We start from the raw sequence: 24197 nt of genomic DNA, 5'->3' as shown, positions 1-24197 counted from the left end.
CTTATTTTTTTCTTATTTTTTTCTTATTTTTTTCTTATTTTTTTCTTATTTTTTTCTTATTTTTTTCTTATTTTTTTTCTTATTTTTCTCCCTTTTCCTTTCTTTTAATCTTCTTTATTTTTTTTTTAAACAAAAGGGAAGGAAGAGCTCTTCATGTCAAATGTAAACAGTCCATGATGGGCGATATCTCTATCAATCGAGACGCATGATGACACCGGTTATCAACTTCATCGAGGGCTATCCAACTCCAAAGAGGCCTCCGAATGGAACTTGTTTCCTGCTATGGCATATACTATCAAATCAATCATCAAAATTCATCATATGTTGTGAGAAACCGGCATATCTATCGGAATTGGTTCGAAACCAATGCCATGGCGTTGTTTTTGGCCGATTATGACAACATCATATCATTATATTATCATTTCACATGCTCGTTCATATATAAATCAGCTGGCTGCTGCTACCACCCCTCTATCCTGGTCATCTTCAAATGCATCCCCTCGCGCGGCTTCGTCGTGACTGCCCCCGAGATATGGATTTCCTGATCAGGATCCTGCAGCTCCATCGCAAACCGCCCAACCACGCCCGCCACCGCACATCGCAGCTCTGCACGCGCAAAGTCCTTGCCGATACAGGCCCGCTGGCCATGCAGGAAGGTGATCTGGGCGAAATTCGTCGGCGCACCCCCGTGGTGGTTCACCGTCTGCCGGCCCTTCTCGTCTGTGTCGATCCACCGCTCTGGCAGAAACTGGTCGCTTGTTTCCCCCCAGAAGTCCGGGCTGCGATTGATCGCGTACGGGCAGAGGATGATCCGCGTGCCCCGGGGAACTTTCTTGCCTGCGATCTGCGAGTCGCGCACGGCCTCGCGGATCGTTGCTGGCACGGTCGGATACAGCCGTAGCACTTCCTGGCAGATGCCGTTGAGGAGGGGCATCGATTCGAGGTCGTTCCAGGTGATGTTGTGGTTAGCAGAGGGGATCTTCTCGCGGATCTCCTGGCGGAGTCGTGTCTGGATGTCTGGGTGTAAACATAGCAGGTAGCAAGCCCAAGTCAAGGCGCTTGCTGTGGTTTCGTGCTGTTACAGTTAGCATTCATCGAACCAAAAAAAAAAAAAAGAAAAAAGGGGGTAATCGAAGAAAGCAAGCAATCAAGAAAGGATATCTTACTCCGGCCGCTAAAAACGTCAACATCTGATCAACCAGTTCGCTATCCGAAAAATCTCCCCTCAGCATCATCGTCCCCAGAATATCCGCCTCCAGCTCCTGCGCATCTGCCTTCCTGGCAGCCAAACTCATGCGCTTCTCCCGGACAATATCATGACACAACTCGCGGAGGTACCCAACTTCCGTATCGACAACCTTGTTCAACCGCCACGGGATACGACGTGCAAACCACTGCGGCAGCACAAAGTTGATGGCCAGGAACATCAACTTCTCCTTCGTCGGCTCGAGGATAGCCAGGAAGCTGTCTGCGATCTTGTTCTCGGCATGCGTCAGGGACTGAAAGTCGCGACCCATGGCCGCCGGCCCGATCACGTCGAGCGTGAGCCGGCTCGCCCAGACGGACATCTCGACTTTCCCGCTTGCGCTGTCGGAGTTCATCCCGCTCAGCGGATTCGCCTTGATCTCCTTCTCCAGCTGCTCCAGCAGGATGGTCGTCTTCTCCCACATCAGCGAGTAGAGCGCGCGGATGTTCCTGATGTGGAACGCTGGCGTCAGCGCCTTGCGCTGGATCTTGTGCGCGCTGCCTTCGGACAGAATCAGCCCGAAGCCAATGATCCGGGCAAGGAACTCGCGCACCCGCCAGGGCTTCTCGAAGTCGTAGGTGTTCGTGCTCATGATGTCTAGCAGGGCTTGGTGGTTCGTTGCTAGCAGGTAGCTCCGGTTGAAGATGTCGCGCCAGTGGATTAGTCCGTCGTTGGGGATGGTGCGGATCCATTCGAGGGGAGTCTTGCCTCGAGGAGAGTCGAAGATGATGTGGATGGTGTGGAATACCGTGCTCTGAGACGTCAGCCATGTAACCAGTTTGGGTCCGCTCCAGCGAGGATACGCCAGAGGAAAGTAGGGCAGGTACATACCTTCACAGTAGGCAGATGACGCAGCGGATTGACGAAATAGGGATAGATGACTAAATCCCAGCATATCTGCACAGAAAGGTTGATCCCAAATGCACGTAGGAATAACTGCTTGAAGGTATATTGTGGAAATGCAGCGGTCCAGACGAGCACGATGCTCTCGACCAAGGTGATGGCCACATTGGCTAGGAGTTCCTCGGTGAATAGTAGCATATTCAAGTTTATTTATATATTTATATATTCAAACGGTATAGATCTTGTCATTGATCTGATCTGACGAATGTAGCAGATATGCAAAATAAATCATCCAAAAGAGACGAAGGGAGGAACCAACCCCGCCTAACTGAGCCGCGGGCAACAGGGCAGTGCAGACAGGATAGATTATTATATTAGCAACGAGGAACCACCTGGTTTATTTATTTATAAATGGTCCTATTGGGCCCTGCCCTGCTGTATCGACAGAGATACAGAGATTGGTTGTGGACGAGAAGATAAGGCAACTAACTTGCATTATTAACTCCAGGCAATAAATTAATTAATCCCGGGGATTTCAGCTGATCGACAATCAACCTCGGTTGTGTTATCGCGACTTGCCCAATGAAATACAATTGTAGTCTACCTTCAATAGATCGATGACGATCGCTGAATTTTGCTGCCTAGAACAGAAAAAAAAACAATCTATACAATCTTTTTTTCCCCTATAATAATTCTTATCCTTCTCTTATGTTCTAAGCTATCCTTCTCTGCTCTACATTTGAAACGCGAGTTTCCCCACAGACAACGTCATATGCAACAACGCAGTCAAGTTGAGCTGTTGAGATGAGGGAAACAAGGGGGCAAAAAAAAAAAGAAGAGATTGGGATAAAACGCGGGGTACAAAACTAAACCGGCCCGGTTGCATAACTTTATGTTGTTATTGCTCTAGATCGGGTGTAACTACTCCGCACTGGCAGCTGGCATCTGAGATCACCGACACTCTGAATTCAATGGAACCTAATTGCTTAATTAGCGTAACACAGATCGATCAATTGATCGCATTGTGGCCATTGCAATGCTGTTATTCTCGTTGTTATCGACAAGACAGAGTACGGAGTACACACGGATACATGCATGTATGACACAGTAGTTACACGACGAGATGAGGGAAGATGTCATCATAGCTCATGCAAATAATAGCAGATATGAGGCTCCAACTGCGAGGTTTCTTTCCGTCTGGGGTAATATCATTCCCAACGTCCAACTCCAAGCAAGGTCCCAAGTTCCAGCGTGCTGGATCCCTTGGGATCATTTTTAATGCAGTACTGAGAGTACGGGGTAAAAGGTCATGTGAAAACCTCGGCTCCTCTCCTCTCCCTGGATAAAATAACGTGAGAGATCGATGATCGTCACGACCAACATCCAAGAACGGTATAACCCCTGGAAATCCATTCCAATTCAAACCAAACCCCTCCTTTTCTACTGACGGTCACTCGTCGAGCTGTGTGCACGCTAAACTTAAATGTCTTAAGGATGATGGTGGCGTGCCGGGTTGGAGTTTAATCTCTGCTGCTGCGGCCAAACAAATACCGTATCGGAGTATGGATGCCGGCGCGATTGACGGAGGATAATGTGAATTGTTCCGGCTGTTGTAGATATCTATCTGTTATTGTGTGAGTTACAAAAATAAAAAAAAAACGCACAGAAAAATGAAGAGAAAAAAGAGTAAGAGGACAGAAAAAGAAAGAACAATCAACTTATAAGACTCGCTATAATAGTGACTCCGGACCTACATCTACTGTACGAAGTATATTCATTAGAGTGACCTCATCAAGTTTGCTTGCCACATGCGTGCTGAGAACTTGAGACTGAAACGAAAGCATACAATATTAATTATTTGGTACGTAAGTAGCTTACAGGCACCAGTTAGGGTAATAGAGTACCTACTACCCTGCAATTCTGGAAATTGGCCGGAAGGAGAGAAGATCCATTAATCGATCGATTTGTCTAGGTTAGGTTAGGCATGTACTCGTACTACATGATGTACTGTATGATCGAAGATTCTTACTCAAATTAGTTAATATTATCAGATCTTACTTAGATCATCATAGAGACATCGCTAGTGTTGCCCTGTATTGGCCGGCCTGCCGCTTGCCTTACTATATAGGTGAAATGATCCATGGCGATCACGAATTCACGGCAGTAGGCCCCCTGGTTGACTCTTTTTATTTGAATAAACTTAAGGCCTATTTATCCAAGAAAAAAGAGAAATCGCTAAATAATGAGACTCGTCTCGTCAGATACTACTTACTATCCAATGCTCAATGCTAAGGAAAGTCTGTCCAGTGTATGTTATTTCTTTACAACCAGGAGAGACAAAAAAAACTTGGATGGCATCTCATCAGATCATGAGAGTCACTCAGTCAATCCTTCAGGCAACGCTTCGTTCCTTGGCATACAATAGAATAGAAAGAACTATGTACGCAATGCGGCTTTCAATAAATCAACCAAGGAATTTCATTCCAGATTTTATGTCTCAGTCAGTGCGTCAGCCAGTCAGTCTGGGTCAGTCAATAGAAGACAGATCTTCCCCTCCTGGACGTTAAGCTAACTGGCTCGTTGGATGGATAGATGGATAGAGAGTGTATAGGGCACCCACTCTACTCTACCGTTTCCGTTTGCTTTCTCGTGAATGGAGTTTTATTTCTAAGCATTAAAAAACAAATCCGAACAAGATGGACAAGTTTTGCGAAGACAGTAGAGCCACAAACTGGTTCAATTTGCAATTCGTGATATGGATATGGAATCAACGTCGATATCGACTTTTTTTTTTTAAAAAAAAAGAAGAAAAAGAAGAAGAAAACGCCAATTGATTGGATGTTTCATACCATAATTCATTCATTCATTCAAAGGGTTGCTCCACTGATCGAGTATAGGCACTTGCCGTAGGTAGTAGTTAGTCGACTTCCCTTGGAGAAAAAAAAAAGGAATTTCGATGGTTGACGACGTCAGGCTTAGGCCTTAAGCCCAGGGCTGCAGGGACAGTCAGCAACACGCCTACAGATCTCAAGACCTCCCTAATCAGCTCACTCAACGCGGTTGCCAGAGACGTCGTAGAGCTGGCTAAGTGATACTGGGCTCGCACCCCATGCGAGGGTATCGGCCTGGAGTCTGATATACTGATACTGCTCTTTGTTATCGAAGACCTCCGTACGAGTTGCACACACCGCGAGTGAGCAGGCATATAGGGAAAGTCGGTCAGCGGGTCTCAGGCCTTGTACTCTCTGCCATTCGAACAGATGACTTCCTCCAGATTGGCACGTCGTGCATGATTTCGGACTCCGGGGAGGATGCAGAAGGACCGCTTGTGTGAGCCATGTCATGATGGCCGCAGATCTTCTCGCTGCGCCGCATTAGAAGGAGTTGTGATGGTTGTCTCGATTCATTCCACCGCCAGATGCAGTGTGGCTAATTATATAAATTTGTTTATACTAATTCCATCCCGTTGCAACCACTGCTATTGACAGCACCATCAACTGTAAGAGGATCGAACAAGATATTCCCTATTTTCATCCTATCTGATGATCAATTCGCATCTCAATTCTATCCAGACAATTTCGAGATGAGCTGACAATCAAATCAATGTAATGAAATGCGGTGTGACGGACCCCTGCATGATGGTGCTTCAAATCCGCACTAATTTAATCGTCGTCGACCCCGCAACTCCTTCCATCCAGCAATAGGAAATTAATAATACATAATCCTCATGACAGAGAACTCCCTTTCGGGACGGCGGTCTCATCGGAAATCTCGCACGGGTTGTCTTCAATGCAAACGGCGCAAGGTCAAAGTATGTCGATTCTCTAGTTATCCTTGTTCCCTGTGATGCATGTATCTGGACTTGAACACAGCCAAAGACTGTACTGTATACATCCAGCTGATCAGCTACCAGTGCGACGAGACCAAACCAGTCTGTAAGAATTGCCTGCGCCATGCCACTGCAGGAGAATGCTCGTTTGTGTCGGTGTCCTCATCGCGGAGTTCGAGCCACTCCGCCCATCGTCCAGACGATGTCTCGCTCTCAACGACTTCTCCCCAGGTGTCTGCATCCACTCCCATGAGTGCCACCAACTCTGCATCTACTCCATCAACTGCTGCTCTACGCCCTCGTGCACTGCCGCCTGAGTTAGCGGTGCTCGACCTCGAACTGCTTCACCATTATTCGACCTCTACCAGCTACACACTCTCACGGCATCCGACCCTGCAGACAGTATGGCGCATCAGAGCGCCTCAGATCGGGTTCTCGTCGGATTTTGTCCTACGTGGCATCCTGGCCATCGCGGCACTGCACATCGCCCATCTCCGACCCGCCGACAAGGACCTGTATCTCTCCCACGCCCACGCGCATCATGACGCCGCGCTGCAGACCGTCACGCCCATCCTGCCCACCGTAATGGACGAAAACTGCACGGCGCTGTTTGTCTTCTCATCGCTGACGTGCTTTTTCTCGTGCGCGAAGCCCCGCAAACCAGGCGACTGGCTGCTGATGGAAGGCGGCCGCCTGTCCGAATGGCTCGTCTTCTTTCGAGCGACGCGGACAATCTTAGACTATGCCAATGCGGCACTTCGGTCAGGTCCCATGGCCCCCATGTTCATCAACGGCGACCGCTCCGTGCAGCTGCGCAATTCCCGAGCCAGCGAGGGACAGGTCTACGTGCAGGAGCTGAAGCAGCTGATCCAAGAAGACGTCGAAGATCCCGCCGAAGTCGCCATCTATTTCGGCGCGCTCGACGAGCTGAGCAAGTCCTTTGGCGTGATCATGGATCCGGACTCCGGCCGCTGCGAGCCGTCCGACGTCTTTGTCTGGCTGCTGCAAGTATCCGATGAGTTTATCGCGTTGCTGCGCGAGTCCAAGCCTGTGTCGTTGGTCATCTTTGCCTATTTCTGCGTCGTTATTCGCCGGCTCGAATACGCCTGGTGGCTGGCTGGATGCAGTGCGCATACCATGTCGGGCCTGTATCAGCTGCTTGATAACAAGTATCGCGCGTGGCTGCAGTGGCCGATGGAGCAGATTGGATGGGTGCCGTAGGCTGAAAGGAATCTTCAATCGATTCCTGTCATAATGATTAAAAGCATGGATTACGGGTTAGATATCGGGTTATTACATTCTTCCCGGAATGCTGCTTATCTAACAAACTGGGATTTTCATACCAACGATATTTCCTCCAGACGTAATCTGTCATAGAAATAGGTTCAAGTCATCATTGTTTTGACGGCGTTAGTTCTAATTCTATAGAAGAATGGAAGGTGTTATTCTGCGGACATGACGCCTCTTTCAAGGCGATATACACCCATATTCAGGAGATTTCCGGATGGTTCAGGCTGATGGAGACCTCCGAGTATGTTTCTGCTTTCTGGGTGACTTTCCACAGTCTAGTAAAATCAAAGAAAGTAATGATCGAGGTGGGCTGCCACAAAGCCAGCAAGTCAAAAGGAAAAATCCGGATAATTCACTTCATCCAGTCACTATTGAAGGCTTGTTATTCACAGTAGGATGCCAGTCCAAAGCCAGTCACTGGTTGCATTCACTGGAGCGCTGCATTGGCCCTTCACTGCTTGCAACCGCCGGCCCTTGCCGGCAATCATCACTGAACCATCATCAGGGTTAGCCTTACCTTCATCACGTTCCTCAAACCCAGCAGGCTGCGCGATAACAAGGTGACGTGCAGTGTTGCCATGAAACCGAGGTAGTTATAGAGGTTGATCTCGAATGGTAGGGTCCAGGCAGCACTTAACCTTGGCGGGATACATCCTGATCAATGTTGCATTCTTCCTCCGTTTGAAGATGTCCGGTGTTGTTTGCGGAGCCCACTTCTTTTGCAATATCTTTGGCGAGGTGGTGCGCATCACATAGTGTCGCTTCGCAGGGCGACACCATTGTCGTGTGCTCGTAGGAGATCCGAAGTCACTACCCGCTGCCCTGATCATGAATCCGCCAATACGCAATCAAATTTCAAATCCTTGGTAGGCAGACTCATTGACGACAAATCAGACCCCCTGATTAGGAAGTCATGCATTTGCATAGACGTATAACACGTCCTGGGCCATTTCTCCTGACAGGCTTCAGGCTTCGGATGCCCTTTGAAAATGTGTTTCCGGCTTCATTTGCATTTCCGATTCGAGAACAGCTGTTGCTTCGATTAAGCTGCTATCACAGCATTCTCCATGTTGGCTCCGTGCCTGGACCGAGTATCCATCTACCAGAAAGCCAAAAGAACGTGTGATTGTCGGGTCCGGCGCCTCACTGTACCTGAGTGGAAGAAGCATGAGCTATCCCCTAGCTGCTCTTTCTAAGCTGTTCCAGAAGATGTCCACTGCGACAGACTCTGTTGGAAGTTCATGTACCATGGCTGCGAGATCTGGGCACTTCGTCAAAGATTGATTGCCGTACACATCCGTGAGATATCCGCGTCGCAGAAGGTAGGTAGCAGGGTAGCTGGAGTAAATACTATATTCTGAGGGTCAAGAAGGGCATCCAGGATAGTATAGACGAGTATATAAGCAGGACAGTAGGATACAGTCAAAGATGTTGTGAAGGAACTAATTCCGACAAGCACAGCCAGCTGTGGAAGGTTGCAGGAGGAAGGGGGAAGAAGGGGGTATTTATGTTGCAGTGCTGATCCTGCTAGACTAGAAGTTTTTTGCGCCCTTCAACCCGCATCCACAGCTGTGGCGTCACCCATCAAAGTGTTTCTCCGGCGTCAGTCATCATTGAAAATCACTGGTAGATTGCCTCAGCAAACACGGAACCCTACAGTTGCAGTCGACATTACTGCCAACACAATCTCAGCAATCACACGGCTGAGGTACCTCGTGAGACTGATCAATGCCAAGCAAGGACTTGTTCCCAAGTCACGAATTGTGGTGGGTAAGGCTCACAATTCTTTCTTGACCTACATGAGGTCGTCAATGATTGAAAGTTATTTTCGTGGATACATCGTCAAGTGAGAAAAGGATTGGAGCCAGGACGGGGGCAACAGCGTCGCAACGCGATATGAGTGCAGAGGAGATCAGGAGCAATTGGAATGGTATGTGAATAGGGATACATTGCACATATCATGGCCTTACACCAGTATAGGTCAGATTGTCAGATGCATGGGTGTACGTCTTCTCCCAAAAAAATCCGGGCGGTACGACACACAGGGAGCTTTTGCCTGCGGAATTTGCGAAGCAGGGCATATTTGCAGTACGACAAGAAGGCTCGACAGTTGGGTACCCATTTCCCAACTGGAGGAAGACGCACCAGAGCTACTCAGAGCATTCCAGAAGAAGCGATGCCAGTGTCGCCAATAACGATGTCCTAGTTGCAATGTCGATGTAAGGATCACACACTGATACTTCACGATGTGGAACCGATTGATGCTGTCATTTCCAGCCAAGTCAAAGAAGATATCCACAGTGAATTAAATTCCGAACGGCAGCGCGAATGGAGGAACCGTGGAAACACCCACCTGCCGGTGAGGGGACTACGGAATGCCTTCATTCTTCATCCGACATCATGATGATGAGCAACCTCCAAGCTTAGGCGAAGTCTCTTGCTGCAGCAAACCTGTCGGATCGACCCGTCATTAATAGAGCCTTGTCCGTTAACTCCTTGAAGGAAACGCTTTACAGGCTCTACGAGCAATGCCGACCTGTCGATTCATCCTGATAAGCCGAAAGAGTCGAATACCAATACACAACCACTCAGTCAGCTCCACGATCTGATCCTGTACCGGGTGATGATTTCCCCACGTTCGATCACGAGCGATACTCGAGGCACAGCAAAGCAATCGGAACATATGTATAATTAGGATCTGCCTCCACTGTCAGCCGAGGAGCTGGGAAGATTGAACCGCTGCGTTGGGCCTCTGGGCTTGCTTTGCATCCAACGACCAACCGCAACTTGAATACGGGTGTCGTTGTCTCTGACATATGCACGAACACGCGGCGATTTTTAGCCAGTATCGGGAACGACGATCTTGGTCATATCGACCCCCTGAATATCCTGGAGGATTGTGCCCGGTCAGCGGTCGACGATGTGGGCGAGATTGATCTCGAGGACACTTTTTCGTATTTATTGCCGTGATATATTCACCACGATGCCTGCAGCCCGGTGCCAGACTGCGACAGATGAGGGACAAGGCAAAGCCTACTGTCAATTCCTGACTCGCATGTCGACTGCTACAGTTGCGGCCATTTGGGAAAGGAGGATTGGATCTGGTGCCCAATCCTGGGCATACAGAACACCATCGCCGCTCACGTTTCTTTCCCTCGGATGCATGGTCAAGCCTAAAGCACATCCGCCAAGTCTTGTTAGCTCTCATCACGCCCGCTGATGATTCTGGTTGACCGGTTCTGCCACCTGAGCCTATTTGCTGTCGACTCAGACAGAAGGCGGAAAGCCAGAGAGAACAGGAGATCCTGAAACTACCTGAAGGATAGTACGCAGATGCGGCTAAGCAAGAACCTCCAACAGGAGGACCGATTCGTGGATTGTATCCGCTTGACTGATGGATGGGATTCAGATATCCAAGCCGCGCTTAATCTGAAGTTTCGAGAGCGAGGCTTCATTATCCCAACATACGATATTCGAGATATCATGGCCGGAACTATCAGGACCGGCACCTAGGTTCTCATTGTCTTTCCCACGCCGACTCAAAATATTTGGAAGTCGATCAGTATTGGGGCCTTTCAGACAAAACGACCAATCGTTAGAGAGGGAACGTGATGCGCCATGTGTAATTCAAAAGGTCATCAGTTCTAGGCTTGCCAATCCAAAGAGTGCAAAGCGCGGCTTTCGGATATTCTCATCCATCAAAAGCCTCAAGTCAATAGACTGGGCTAGTGCCTGGTTCATTCATATTCTGTTGCTAGTGACCCAACTATGTTTGCAGCCTCTGCTGGCGAGAAGTGCACAAGGACCAAGACGAGGTTGGTAACTCGGTGAGCTGAAAATTGTTTCTGTACATTGTCTAATTCAGACGTTAATATGGCTGACTCTATGTGAATGCATAGCCTAGCGTTGCTACAGTCAAACGACGAAGCTGAAACACAATAGCAAGCACGAAAACGAACCACTGCCGTCGGACTGAACGACATTCATTTGCGGTGTGTATCTGGCGGTATCGGGGAGAAGTGCAACAACTCCTATGACTGCTTCTTCACGTCTATCGCCTATCGAGGCTTGATACTGCTTACGCTAATCGTGTTACCCTGATGCCCTTTGATATGTACCTGATTCTGGGGGCTATAGAGGAGGCAGATTCTATGCAAGGCCTTAAATGCCCAATTAGGCTACTTCCCAAACATCCCAAGAAACACAGAGGTAAGTAATAGTCAATAGTAACAGTATTCTCTATACTAACATATTTCTAGCAACCAGTGTCAAATGCCTTCCTGGTTGTTACGGCACGGTTGAGTTGTAGATATCACGTGGACTATTCACACCTTAAGTGTGGACGGCCCTTAGATTCTTAGAGGATCATCCACAATTCATCCACAATTGATCCATAATCGATACGATATACAGACTACCCGTACCACTGGTTCTACTATTGATCCTGATACTGAGTCTACCCTTGACCGTTTCATTGAGCCTGATGTCATCGATGCTGATTATCAGCCCTCTGAACATGATGGTGAGCAGGATGAGGAGCAGGAAGGGGCTGGAGGGTTGGAGGAAGTCGAGTAGGTAGTAGAGGTTGAGGCTATCTCTTTGTTAGATACTGAGTAACAGTACTTGGTAATAATAGGGTTTTCTCTCTTTTCTAATGGTGACATATGATGGCATGATGATACCCAGATACATAGCCGATATGAATGAATGATATTCAGCTGCTTTAAACTTCTAATAGGATAACAGCATTCAGTAACAATATAGGAGATTTCCATAAGAAAAATGTCCCTATAACTATATATTATCTTATTAATTGTTTAATAGTAATAGACGTAAGTAACAGCTATTATTGGATTCCCTAAAACTTCCCATAATATGAGAATCGGGACGGGAATATCCCATTCCCTGGTAGGATTTATAAATTGATATTAGGGCTAAATCCATAATCCTTAGCTTACCTTATAATAGCTTATAAGTGCTATTTTGAAATACTGGTAATAGAAGATATGTCATTTAAAGGCATCTTTGTATTTAAAGCCAGAGCCAGTATTTATATACAAATAGAGACTAGATAATAAGGCATATTAGAGGTTAGCAGGCAGGTAGGCAAGCAGGCCTAAGAAACTCTCCCATTATTAGTATATCTGATTTTATAGAAAATAGGGTTGATACTTACTGTGAATAGCTTCAAAAACACCTAATTAGGTAGGCAGGTCAGTAGGCAGGTTAGTAGGTTGGTAAACAGGTTAGTAAAATAGCCATTATAGCAGTAAGAGGTTTTAGAGGTACCCGGGTTAGTATACTAAAATAGGTAGGGAGGGAGGTACCAGTCAAAACAGCAAAAATTCCTAGCGTCAACTAGCGCGCATTGTTTCTTTTGAGGCCCACCTCTGTACTGTCGTAACATTGCCCTCCACTACCTGCTCCTGATGGAGATTTCATTTCTGGATGAGGTTTAGTCTGAATCACCAGCGAATCATCGCAACACTCCGACACTCCCGGCCCCCGACGTATATTCGAACGATGACTCTTTAGAATTCTTCTTCTTCAGATTGATCCTATCCATGCTGCGTGTCTTTTGATATTCAATCTAGGCAGAATTCTTCTCAAAACGTTCATGACATGGAGTTTGAGCTTCGTCAGACTCCAAATGCTACCTCGGAAGACGTGGCCTGGGCTTCTGCGCGAGATGCAGACCATAATTCGCGGTCCAATGAAGCCCAGCTGCCACCCGTGGATGGTGGGAAGGATGCTTGGCTGTTCTTAGGGGCGTGTTTTATTATTGAGGCCTTGGTCTGGGGTATGCTTTCGTATCTCGATGATCTGGTAGACAGCTTTTACTGAAATGGGTTCCAATCACAGGATTTACGTTCGCTTTTGGTATCTTTCAAGATTACTACAGTACCCATGAGCCATTCAAAGGCTCCGGCAATATTGCCGTCATTGGAACCTGTGCAATGGTTAGCATAGCCCCCGAATTTGCTACCAAGCATGTTTCCGATCGCTTTCTGACTGGCGCGCACAGGGAGTCTCGTACATTCTAGCCCCCTTGGCATTTGCTCTGCTACTGGCTTTGCCTCAGTTTCGACGATGGGCGACGCCCGTAGGCTTCGTTATTATGTGTCTCTCATTGGCTCTCAGTTCATTCTCGACCAATACGACTCACTTAATCATCTCACAAGGCATTGCATACGGAGTTGGAGCGAATATCGGATATGCGCCTACCATCATCTTCATGGATGAATGGTTTGTTAAGAAGAAGGGACTTGCCTTTGGCACCATGTGGGTACGTATTGGACTAACCTGTCTTTTTCTGTTTTTGAGATTCTATCGATTCCCTTTCTCCTTTCATTTTTTTTTCTCATGCTCTCTCGAGGACATCCTAAGCTGATGGGATCCTAGGCTGGCACTGGACTATCAGGAGTAGTCCTCCCGATCACTCTACAATGGCTGCTCAATACGTACGGATTCAAAACCACACTTCGGATCTGGTCTATTGTAATGTGCGTTCTTTCTGCGCCACTGATTCACTTCGTCAAGCCTCGCTTGCCCATCGCACAGTCATCCAGCTTCCGCCCATTCGATCTTCGCTTCCTGTATGACCGGACGTTCTTGATCTACCAACTCGGCAATGTTATCCAGGCGCTGGGATACTTTCTCCCCACTATTTATCTCCCAAGCTATGCCCGTGCTTTGGGGGCCAACAACGTGACCGCTTCTCTGACGGTCATTCTCTTCAACCTGGCATCCGTCTTTGGATGCATCATCATGGGATCCCTCACCGACAGATACCACGCAACGACCTGCATTCTCGTTTCAACGGTTGGCAGTGCGCTTGCGGTCTTCTTGATCTGGGGATTTTCAGCAAGTCTGGCACCCTTGTATGTCTTCTGCCTCGCCTATGGCATATTTGCGGGGTCTTTTACATCAACTTGGCCGGCTGTCACCAATGATGTTAGCAAAAGGAATCCTTTGGCGGATACCAGTATTATATTGGGCTTCCTCGAGACAGGCAGAGGGATCGGCAATGTGGCCAGTGGACCTCTCAGCGACGCACTGTTGAATGGATACCTGTGGAAGAATGCTGTCGGCGGAGGCTACGGCACCGGATATGGCACGCTCATCGTCTTCACGGGTGTAACTGCATTTCTTGGTGGATTAAGCATCGTGCCATTGAAATGGCTTTGAGCTTCCTCCCTCCAAACATAACCTTCCTGGTTGATTTTCAACATTCATGATTAAAGGGGTTTTCGCCGCTATCAATTGTCGAATGTCGAGAATTCGACACTGGACAATGACCAAGATTGGTGAACATTATTCAAGAATCTGAAAGAACAATATCCCATATAGTGGTCCTGCCAGACAGTTGAGATTGGATCTACAGTTCCTAATGCTTTTGTCTGAACGAATCCAAATGTACAAAGGGTTTATTTTTCGACTGCTGATCTCCCTTGGTGTATCGTGTTTACATGAATTGTCGAGGTGTGGTGGATGGGAAAGTGATCAGTAAAGCAATGACATCATCAAAATTAGCCTGTCAGGATGCTTAGTCAGGAAGTAATAACGTAATTCCCAAGCGACCCGCCCACCACGCGTACCACGTCTTCTATATTAAAATTGATGATTTTCAAACTGCCACCATGCCACCAAAATCGCATACAAATTCGAGAAAATTGGTGCAGCAGGAGGGAAGAATCCAATTGGCTATTTCTGCTATTAAAAAGCAAGAAATTTCGTCTGTTCGTAAAGCAGCACGTCTTTATGATGTTCCTTGAACAACTCTATGCGACCGACTTCACAGATGCAGTATGAAGCCTGAGATGCATGCCAATGGGCACAAATTGACAATTACTGAAGAGGATATGCTTTTACAATAGATATTTTCTCTAGATAGGCACAGAGCACCTCCTTAACCAGCCTCTATACAAGATATGGTAAATATTCTTCTTTCTGAGCACAGTCCGGCGGATTCTTAATGCCGCATTAGCAAGAACTGGGTTTGCAACTTCATCAACCGCCATAAAGAGCTAAAAACACAATATTCATAAAGATACAATCATTAACGTGCCAAATGCAAGGACCCAAAGGTCATCTGTAAGTGGTTCAAGCACGTATAAAGCACTGTTCAACAATACGGCATTCTTAATGAAGATATCTATAATTTTGATGAGATAGGCTTTGCAATGGGCCTAATTACTACTATAAAGGTGGTTACTAGAGCAGAGACTACTAGTTGTCCTGCTCTTATACAGCCTGGGAATTGGGAATGGGTCTCAGTTATCGAATCTGTCAATTCAACCAGATGGGCTCTGCCACCATGTATCATATTCAAAGCAAAGGCCCATCTACAGGCCTGGTATGAAAATGAGGCCTTACCATGCAACTGGAGGATTAAGATAAGTCCTAATGGGTGGACTACTAACAATATTGGGATCTCATGGCTTCAAAATCACTTTATCCACTATACAAATACTCATATAAAAGGGAAATATTGGATGTTGGTTTTTGACGGGCATGGAAGCCATTTGACTCCTCAATTCAATCAGACCTGCGCCCAAAACAATATTCTACCAATTTGCCTACTGCCGCACTCATCTCATCTTCTACAGCCTCTCAATGTGGCTGCTTAGTGGAGGAAAGCATGTGGCTTGGAGTCAATCATATTGATAAGCTAGATTTCCTTACAGCATATCCAAAAGCTCATTTGGAAGCCTTCAAATCAGAAAATATCAAAAATGGCTTCACAGCAACTGGACTAGTGCCATTTAGTCCAGATCGGGTCCTTCAACAGCTCAATATACAGCTCAAGACCCCTATACCACCTGGAAGCCATTCTGGGGGTCCGCAGGCCAATTGGGTGCCAGAAATGCCTCGTAATATTATTGAATTACAGCATCAAGCAACTATGATTAAGGCCTTACTAAAACGGCATACTCAGAGCCCCCCGAGCCCTATAAATACAGCATTGAACCAGCTTATCAAGGGCTGTCAATTGGCCATGAATAGCACTGCAATTCTTGCAAAGGAAAATCATGATTTACGGGCTGCAAATGAGAAGCAGAAGCAAATGCACACATGATCGACCAATCAGATATCTCATAGAGGAGGTCTTTCAGTTCAGGAAGCGCAGGATCTTATACAGCGTCAAGTTCCAGATCAAAATCAGGCGCTGGAGGGTATAGCCGCTCTGGCCGCAGAGGCGGCTTCCGCACCTCATACGCGCGTACTGCCAAGGTGCAGCGACTGTTATACTATTGGGCATATAAGGACTCAGTGCTCTAATTCCTAATTTTTGTAATTAATTGCCGTTTTTGGTAGATAATAAAGCTTCAAATTCTATATAGTATTTGCGGATGCGGAGCGGTGGGCGGGTCGCTTGGGAATTACGTTACACAGTAGAACATTCGCCAGTACCCGTCTTCTTGCTAGGCCCCTGGCCTAAGCAGACCGCCCCACTACTCCCGTAGTTGGTCTGTCGAAGCTCAACGCTTTTCGATGCTCAACGCTTCTGATATAGAATAGACCTATTAAACACCTAATTATCAGATATTTAATGGCGGTTTAAGTAGGCCATTCTACCGCCAATAGTATCTATTATATACAGGCCATTAGAATCTGCTGGATCCAGTCCCCAGCTTGCACTGATGTTGAATAATCACCATTCTTATCCAGATGTTCTGTATGTTAAAACTGCTTCTTTGCATCTCTATCAATCTTTTTCTGCAGCTTTTCAACTTCCTTTGCTGTTTTCTCCTCAATCTCACGTTTTACATCTCTGACATAGTATGTAGAAAGAGTAAGGCGTGATTTTGACCGTGTTTTAGTGGCTTGATCTCGCATGCATTGCTCATCCAATTCATCCAATATATCCTTCCGTACAGCGCCCACTTCCATACCAACGAGAGCTCCGCGGAATGCACGTTCAATGGAGGGAGGATAGATCCAAATTCTTTTGCTGGATAGTATCAATCTGCTTGCGCAATGACCGGACTATTTTAGGTGTATTTGGTATGACTTCACGCAGTGGAGATCTTGAGACTGGAGATCTTGGGGCCTCCATTCTGAGAGCTTGACAAGCATCAGAAGGTGGAGAAGAGCTGTTAAGTATGCATTCTCCATCATAGATTTGCAATTCTGGAGATGAAGAATAGCCACGCAGCTGTTTAATGACTTTCTCAGGATTCCATGGAGATATACCAGTTTCTCGCCATCCTGCCTTGATAACAGAGACCCTGAAAGTCTCTCCCGTATCTCTGGAAGATCATAGAGAAAATCCACTTTGTCATACTTTCTCCCTATCATCCTTGAAGCCTTATTCACCATCTCTGCGTGGTTCCGCTTGTATTCCTGAAATGGTATACTATGAAGAGGTTGCAGCAGATGAGTAAGATGTGGTGGAAAGGGAATGACAAGAATGTTATTATCTTGACAAAACTGCAGAAATTGCACTGTCAAATGAAATCCATGATTATCCATCAAAAGCAGCTTCTTTTTGCCTTGTGTACGTGACTTTGTATAGCGGTCGAAGTGGTAGATCCAGTGGTATGCAATCTCATCGGAGATATAGCCATTTTCAAAAATCATGATGAGCTATTGGTCTATTAAAGACATCTATTAGTTAGATATGGTGTCAATTTCTAGTAATCTATACTAACCTGGAAGATCTGGCTGTTCAAACCAGCTTCTCATCATCACTTTTCCTGGTAGAATGATAAGAGGTGGTATAATATGGCCATCCATACTGACACACTCAAGCAGTGTGACTGACACGCGAGATGATGAGCTAGCGACAGTACAATGACGCCCTGGATATTTTGTGATAACAGAATGAGCTTTTCCTTGCCCAATTCGGAATCCAGTTTCATCAAAATTGTAGATATCTGAGTCCTGAATACCAAGCCCAACCACTTTAGTGGTATTCCTCTAGCAGACTCAACGCCATGAGCTAGAATTATCACCCTTGCAAATACATACACAGCTAGAAAATTTCAAGCCCTCCGAAAAGCGAAACCGTTCTCGCAGAGGATTCTCTTTAGTAGGCAACTCCAAGGGCTTTATTCATTATTTTTGTCAGAGATGCAGATCAATCCCATGCTTCATTAATCTTCTAAACCGCCTCCATTGCCTCCCGAAGCAGCTAGTTTGATCGAATTAGATCAGCTCAGCGTATGCCGTTCACCACCGAGGTTCGTGGTATTTGACAAGTTTGGGAGGAGGGAAGGCTGAAAATACGTTCGATTTCTCTGCGTCCAACTACAAAGGAACCCTTCAAGATCGGCGAAAATGACCCTCTGCACGTCAGAGTATTCGCCCTTCCTAAAATCGACACTGGCGGCGATGCCTGGCTTCGAATCCACGGTGTTCTTCCAGTGAAGCATGGAGCTCCAACGAGCAGTCTTGGGCTATAGCATTTGATCTTGGCCGGCGGCTCGTCTAAACCACAAAATTCGCAGATGCGGGACCACAATAATAGCATAACGGGTTCAGACAGGAGGTCTATGGCTCGTTCACCCACTCTAATTGTTCCAAGGCCTAAGAAAGAACCCATTAGAGGTTTCATTGTCTCATGACATTCATCGCCAGCCTGACTGCTTCCGTTGGGCATTGCACAACTTGGTCGTTCTAGGTCACACAAAATGTTCTGGTACAAAGATTGAAGACAGGTCACACTTTTAAAGGGAGATCCACTTTGCAAGATGTCTTCTCTCCTCCCTCTTGTCCCCTCTTGGAGACTAAAGATTGTCGCCGCAGTCTGGATTTGGGACCTGTAATGGAGGAATGAGGCCTAACAAAGAAGTTAATGGCAACCTAGAGCAACCCTCGCTCCTGGTTGCAGTTTGTCTTGGCACAAATACGTGCATGGCAAGGCTGAGCAGACAGCCCCTCATCTGCGAGTCCAAAATGCAATTATCGTGGGTACAGCCTTGTTGCCGAACAGAAAAGAAGCATCATTTTCTCAAGATAAGCCAGCTGCCTCCTGATCAGCCAACAGTTGCGTTGTCGTGAATATGTCTCTCATCTCACTGGAGTCAACTATGGTCTGATGGCCACTACCATGGCTGGACTGGGTGAAGTAGCAAGTGTGATCGCTGTCATCCAAATCTCATCGACGGTCATCTCTCTTTGCGGAAAATACCTTTCCCAGGTCAAAAATGCCCACAAAGATATTGAACGTCTAAGTGATGGAGTGATTGCATTGCGAGAGGTGTTGGGAAAGGTGCAGAAGCTTATCGAAGGGCGGATCCTCGTCTCAACCGCTAACGATGCTGTCATTTATTCCCATACTCCCGGGCATAATCATCAGTAATTGAGTTGAACTATCTCGCACAAGAAAGGGAACACCAAGACAGTGAGTTGTCTACACCAAAGGGATAACATAACCAGGCTCAGACGATGTCGACAAGTATGATTCCATCAGTGACAGGAGGAAACCTCATGGTCTCAGATCGGCAAAATGATTTCTTCATATACCCAGATTTCTTTTGGCTGGGAGTGAAACTGTAAGAAGAAATATACAGAAAACCACTGACCTAGATAATAACACATGACACTCAATTGGCCAACGGCAGCGATGGCGCTTGATATGAAAATGTCTATCTGCATCAAGTAATCAGCAACTTAACCAGGAGACAGATCGAAAAAGTGAACTGGGTCTACTCTATGCGATACTGCATTCTTTTAAATCTACGACGAACATATATTGATATATCCATCTATATACATTATATCTATCAAGTGCGGATCATATTCAGATGATGATGTATAGCAGCTACAACTATACTTCCCATGTATGTAATGTGACCAGGTATGACAAAGAGGACTCGGCGTATCAGTAATATTACATACATATGCATGCTTCACCAGTAATTATGAGCAAGAATGAGTCATAATTACTCGATATGATTGGCAGATACTGATTGCATGGATATATATTGATTCACCATGATGGGGGAGCGGGGACCAAAAAGGACTAGTCCCATAAGTGTCTTGGATGTGTATAAGTCATTAATACACAGCTTTTTCTTATCTTTCTCTCTATTATGAAATGGAAAGGTTATGAAAAGGAGAAAGGTGAAAAAAATTATCTCCTTCATCCTTTGATAATACATAGGTTCTGCCCCCTATGTCACTTCCAACGCTGTTCACAGGCAGTCTTCTTGATGCACGTCAAGGAATAGAAGGGTCATGATGATCTTAAAAAAATTTTTTTCAATAATAATCTCAACTGGACGTTAAACGCAATTAAATACTGGGTTCCATTTTTCCATTTGCGTTTAATAGGGATAGTTTTTTACAGCTTAATACCCCTAGGGTTGTAATTGTAAACGGGAAGTAATCGGTCATACCGCGTTGTAAAAGAGCTGTTGATTGGAGGGATACCCCATGGAGCAGCTTTATGATTTTCTCCTGGGTTAGGGGAAATTGGACTATTTAAGAGTCCAACGACCGAGACTTCCTTAAGAGGTTCTTCAGGCACCCTGTTGCTCGGTCATTACCACCTTCAACACCGACAAGATCGAGCAACTTCAGCATCACACACATCCCATGTTCCCTTGCTGACAACCCTCACCACCATACAATCATGTCTGTGGTGGCCATCCAACCCTTCTGGTGTCCGTCGCAGCGCAAGCGCAAGTTCTATCAGCCGTGCAGGCGCCCGTTTCTCAAAGAATACGGATGAATTCGTGTATGCGCCGCGCCTGTCACCACCAGCCCATCTCCATCAAGCCACTGCCGTTTCCTCCAGTTCTCAACCTCCTTCCAGTCAATCCTATCCAACTGCCCCAGTTTCGAATCCATCCGAAAATAGACCATCGTCGTTGGTTTCTCCAACTGCCGAATTCTGGTCCGGCTTCGACCTCGATATCTCTGCTCAAGACACTTGCCCTGCCTTTCCATCATTTCATTCCTCCGACTATTTCTCTTCTGACCAAGACGCGCTGGAGGGGTTGCTCGGCGAATATAATCATATTGGCTCCTCGCAACCGTCACATCGACTCATGAGTGATCGGTCTTCTATCAACGGGAGAGAGGTTTCACCGGCTGCTGCCAGTATTCAACGCCCAATAACCGTCTGTACAAAATGCTGTTCGGGCTGAGCGCTGATCCTCTGCACAGAAGCACCCCCAAATGAGTCCCCTTGCCGTCGACCGACAAACGCTAGTAAACAACCCACTCGTTGCTCTCAATCAGTCACCTGTCCAAAACGTTGATCCTTTCAACGACTCCCCTTCCGGCCCTGTTCCGCCCTCACACACTATCAGCGACAGTTTCAATCAATCGAGAAACACCTGTTCGACAGAGAAATGGTTAGAATTTGACAAACGAATTCACCCATATTGCACGGTTTTACCCGAGGAGCGGAAGGAGTTGCAGCGTCGGCGACACCAGTGCGGGAAAAGTGACTGTATGGACTATTTCGGGAGGCTACGGAGACAAGTGTGAGCTAGTCAGAGAGGCCATCAGGACTAGACTCAAGGAGATGGTGGATATACGCGAAAAAGGAGACTCGCTGCCCTAAACTTTAGAGGTTTGGGGACAACGAGAAGATGTCGCAAACCAGAGCGCCTGGAGGTGGAGGGAGTGCGGTCGGGGAGCCCCAAATAGTTCTCTCCCCGTATTGGATGGATTGTATACGGGGAGGACCAAAGTCCTTCGAAGATTGCCTGGAAAGGACACCCTTATATATTCGATACGGTGAAAAATGGCTGTCGAGTCTCCTACTATGTCTTTATTGGGTCCAACACACAAGGTTCTTTCCATTTGCTGACGTCCAAATGTCTAAGGTCAATAAGTCTTCTCAAACAAAGGACTTTACAGAGAATTCTCTCCACAATAAGGCAGAGCCTACCCCGAATCGACTGGGGTGATGCAGACAAGCCTTCGCAGAAAACGCAGAGAGAAAATGTTAGAAATCTTCCTCGCACAAGATGGAAGCTCAGAAATGAGGATTGCATTCAGGTTCCATCCAGCATATACAGAAGAGTCATGTCGAACCGAATCTGGCACAGGCGCAGCCTACAAACGGTAGGACTCAAACAAAGCGGTTCGTCGCAGAAACGGATTACTCGCATACAAGATGATCCAAATACCCTGCGAGTTATGATGCCTGCAAACCCACATGTTGGCGTTATTTCTTGTAATGATGAACCAAGCAAGATGGAAACTAATCAGCTACGATGGTTGTTGGCTAAAAGAGTCACGCTGTTTTCTCATCTTCTTGATCGTCTTCTCATCATCAATGTTTCTTGATCTCATACTAGGAGTTCTAATCTAATCAAAATTCAATCGGTTTATCGTCTTCGGCAGCAAGTACTAAAGTCGTAGCTTAATGTTGCATTTCTATATCTCAGACAAGCCTTGCGGGTCTCGCTCTGCTCGACTGGTTTTGGACTTTGGAGAGAAAAAAAAAATACTTGTTCTATGGAGTATATGCTTGGGACTCTCTTGGCCCCCAGGCCTAGGTACTATATATACCTACTACATAAGTAGTTTTTTGTGATCTACTTTTCAGGCGGGCTCCCTGCCTATATCCCTTCCTACATATTATTCTTGCTACGTCCCTTAGTATTTGCCTCTATTACTAATATATTAGGAGCTAAGCAGACCTTATTAATAATAAATTTAGTGTGGGATGCTTATGTATATGGAGTATGTTACTTTTTACAGCCACGTGACAGTGCGCAAAAACGGATTTTAATGTTTTATAGTATAGGGGATACAAGGCGATTCCTAAGTACTGGACACAGTTTTGCAATCAATGTATGAACTGCACTAGTAGCCATACCGAGAGGAGAAGGGAGCAAACAGAAACCAGCTTTCCCAGCCTTGCTGCCCTTGATCGGTACATGCAACTGTCCCCTGGTTGAATTCGGAACTCCGAGGGTGGGCGGCACAAGAAAGCACGAGAAGGAGAAATAGACCTAATCAGATCCGAAGACCGGCCTCAGAAAAAAGATACAATGTTAGCGTTGTGTCAGTGCCCCATTTCGTCCACCGGTGACCGATGGGCTTCAGGGAAAAAATCTGATAAGGGTTCCGGTGGGTCTGCGGTCCACATGACGGCGGATAGACCATCTTATCTCTCGAAAATCCAAACTTCACCTCGCCCATGCATATTCACCAACCTCTTGACAACATGTTGCTGCAGTCTCTGTTGGAGTAGTATGTATGCCTAGGCGTATGGATGAATGTAATATCGCTACTGTTTCCAACACCTTTGAGCAGCATCTTTTTTCTACACGCGCGTCCAGATATCTCAAGCCGGATCAAACCGGGTCTCGTTCGGTCTTGGCCTACCCCACAGAGGTCCACCGAACCTTCGGGACGTCATTAATAATGCTTAAATAATGATGATATTATTATTATAATTCTCGGCATCCCGAGCGGAAAGGCTCGGTATTCTCCCGAATGGGGACTGTAATGTTGCTAGCAATATGAATTCTTTAATGAAAATCCGCTTCGACTCGCTGCATGTTCGCCGTACGGAGTATTGAAACGGGTGAATATACCGGCCAGTACAGTACAGTAGAGGTCTAGTTCGTGTTATTACCAATTAATTACTTTATTGGGGGCACAGCTGTAGTAGAAGCAGCTGTTGTGATAGATATGGATGGGGATTACAGTAATATAACTCTTCGAATCCGCCATGAATCGTATATTCTTTTGGGTAGTTCCGTCTGCCAGGCGGAAGGTCAAGAAAGGAAACGAACAGACAAAAAAAAAAAACAGGCGTACATACAGATTCAAACTGTGAATATGTCGCGTTACTACGGATCTTATCTTCACCGGTATCCGGAGACCCACGCTGGATCGACAATTTCCATGCATGCAACGGCCTGCCTGCACAAGCTGACGGACCCAGTCGCTCATTTTCGAACTGGCAAATCCACCGGCGAGGCATAAATAGCGCGTCTGCCCTGGCATATCCAACGCCTGGAGAAGGTACAGGTTGCACTCACGTCTCACAGCACATTTGCAACTACCACC

General features: G+C 46.5%; 5 protein-coding genes across 5 annotated transcripts; 3 read left to right on the top strand and 2 right to left on the bottom strand.

Annotated features, from left to right (window-relative positions):
* Positions 1–460: 460 nt before the first annotated feature.
* Positions 461–2287, bottom strand: VTN77DRAFT_8453 (uncharacterized protein; the record flags this gene model as incomplete). Its single annotated transcript, XM_069424953.1, has 3 exons — positions 461–1075; positions 1167–2000; positions 2078–2287. The coding sequence occupies 3 exons, from the start codon at positions 2285–2287 to the stop codon at positions 461–463; spliced, it is 1659 nt and encodes a 552-aa protein (XP_069274647.1).
* Positions 2288–5064: 2777 nt separating this feature from the next.
* VTN77DRAFT_8452 (uncharacterized protein) lies at positions 5065–5433 on the bottom strand (the record flags this gene model as incomplete). The annotated part of the gene is made up of 2 exons (XM_069424952.1): positions 5065–5083; positions 5141–5433. The coding sequence occupies 2 exons, from the start codon at positions 5431–5433 to the stop codon at positions 5065–5067; spliced, it is 312 nt and encodes a 103-aa protein (XP_069274646.1).
* Positions 5434–5816: 383 nt separating this feature from the next.
* On the top strand, positions 5817–7139 carry VTN77DRAFT_8451 (uncharacterized protein; the record flags this gene model as incomplete). The annotated part of the gene is made up of 2 exons (XM_069424951.1): positions 5817–5900; positions 6003–7139. 2 exons carry the CDS (start codon positions 5817–5819, stop codon positions 7137–7139), a joined length of 1221 nt encoding a protein of 406 aa, XP_069274645.1.
* A 1965-nt stretch (positions 7140–9104) lies between these two features.
* VTN77DRAFT_8450 (uncharacterized protein) lies at positions 9105–9612 on the top strand (the record flags this gene model as incomplete). The annotated part of the gene is made up of 3 exons (XM_069424950.1): positions 9105–9138; positions 9202–9427; positions 9486–9612. 3 exons carry the CDS (start codon positions 9105–9107, stop codon positions 9610–9612), a joined length of 387 nt encoding a protein of 128 aa, XP_069274644.1.
* Positions 9613–12830: 3218 nt separating this feature from the next.
* Positions 12831–14396, top strand: VTN77DRAFT_8449 (uncharacterized protein; the record flags this gene model as incomplete). The annotated part of the gene is made up of 4 exons (XM_069424948.1): positions 12831–13008; positions 13071–13168; positions 13234–13494; positions 13611–14396. The coding sequence occupies 4 exons, from the start codon at positions 12831–12833 to the stop codon at positions 14394–14396; spliced, it is 1323 nt and encodes a 440-aa protein (XP_069274643.1).
* Positions 14397–24197: the final 9801 nt, after the last annotated feature.

This window comes from Rasamsonia byssochlamydoides (genome assembly GCF_041956645.1).
Source record: "Rasamsonia byssochlamydoides strain NRRL 3658 unplaced genomic scaffold VTN77scaffold_72, whole genome shotgun sequence".
Taxonomy (NCBI): Eukaryota; Fungi; Ascomycota; class Eurotiomycetes; order Eurotiales; family Trichocomaceae; genus Rasamsonia; species Rasamsonia byssochlamydoides.
Note: the sequence above shows the minus strand (reverse complement) of the source record. Positions and strands in the feature narration are given on the sequence as shown.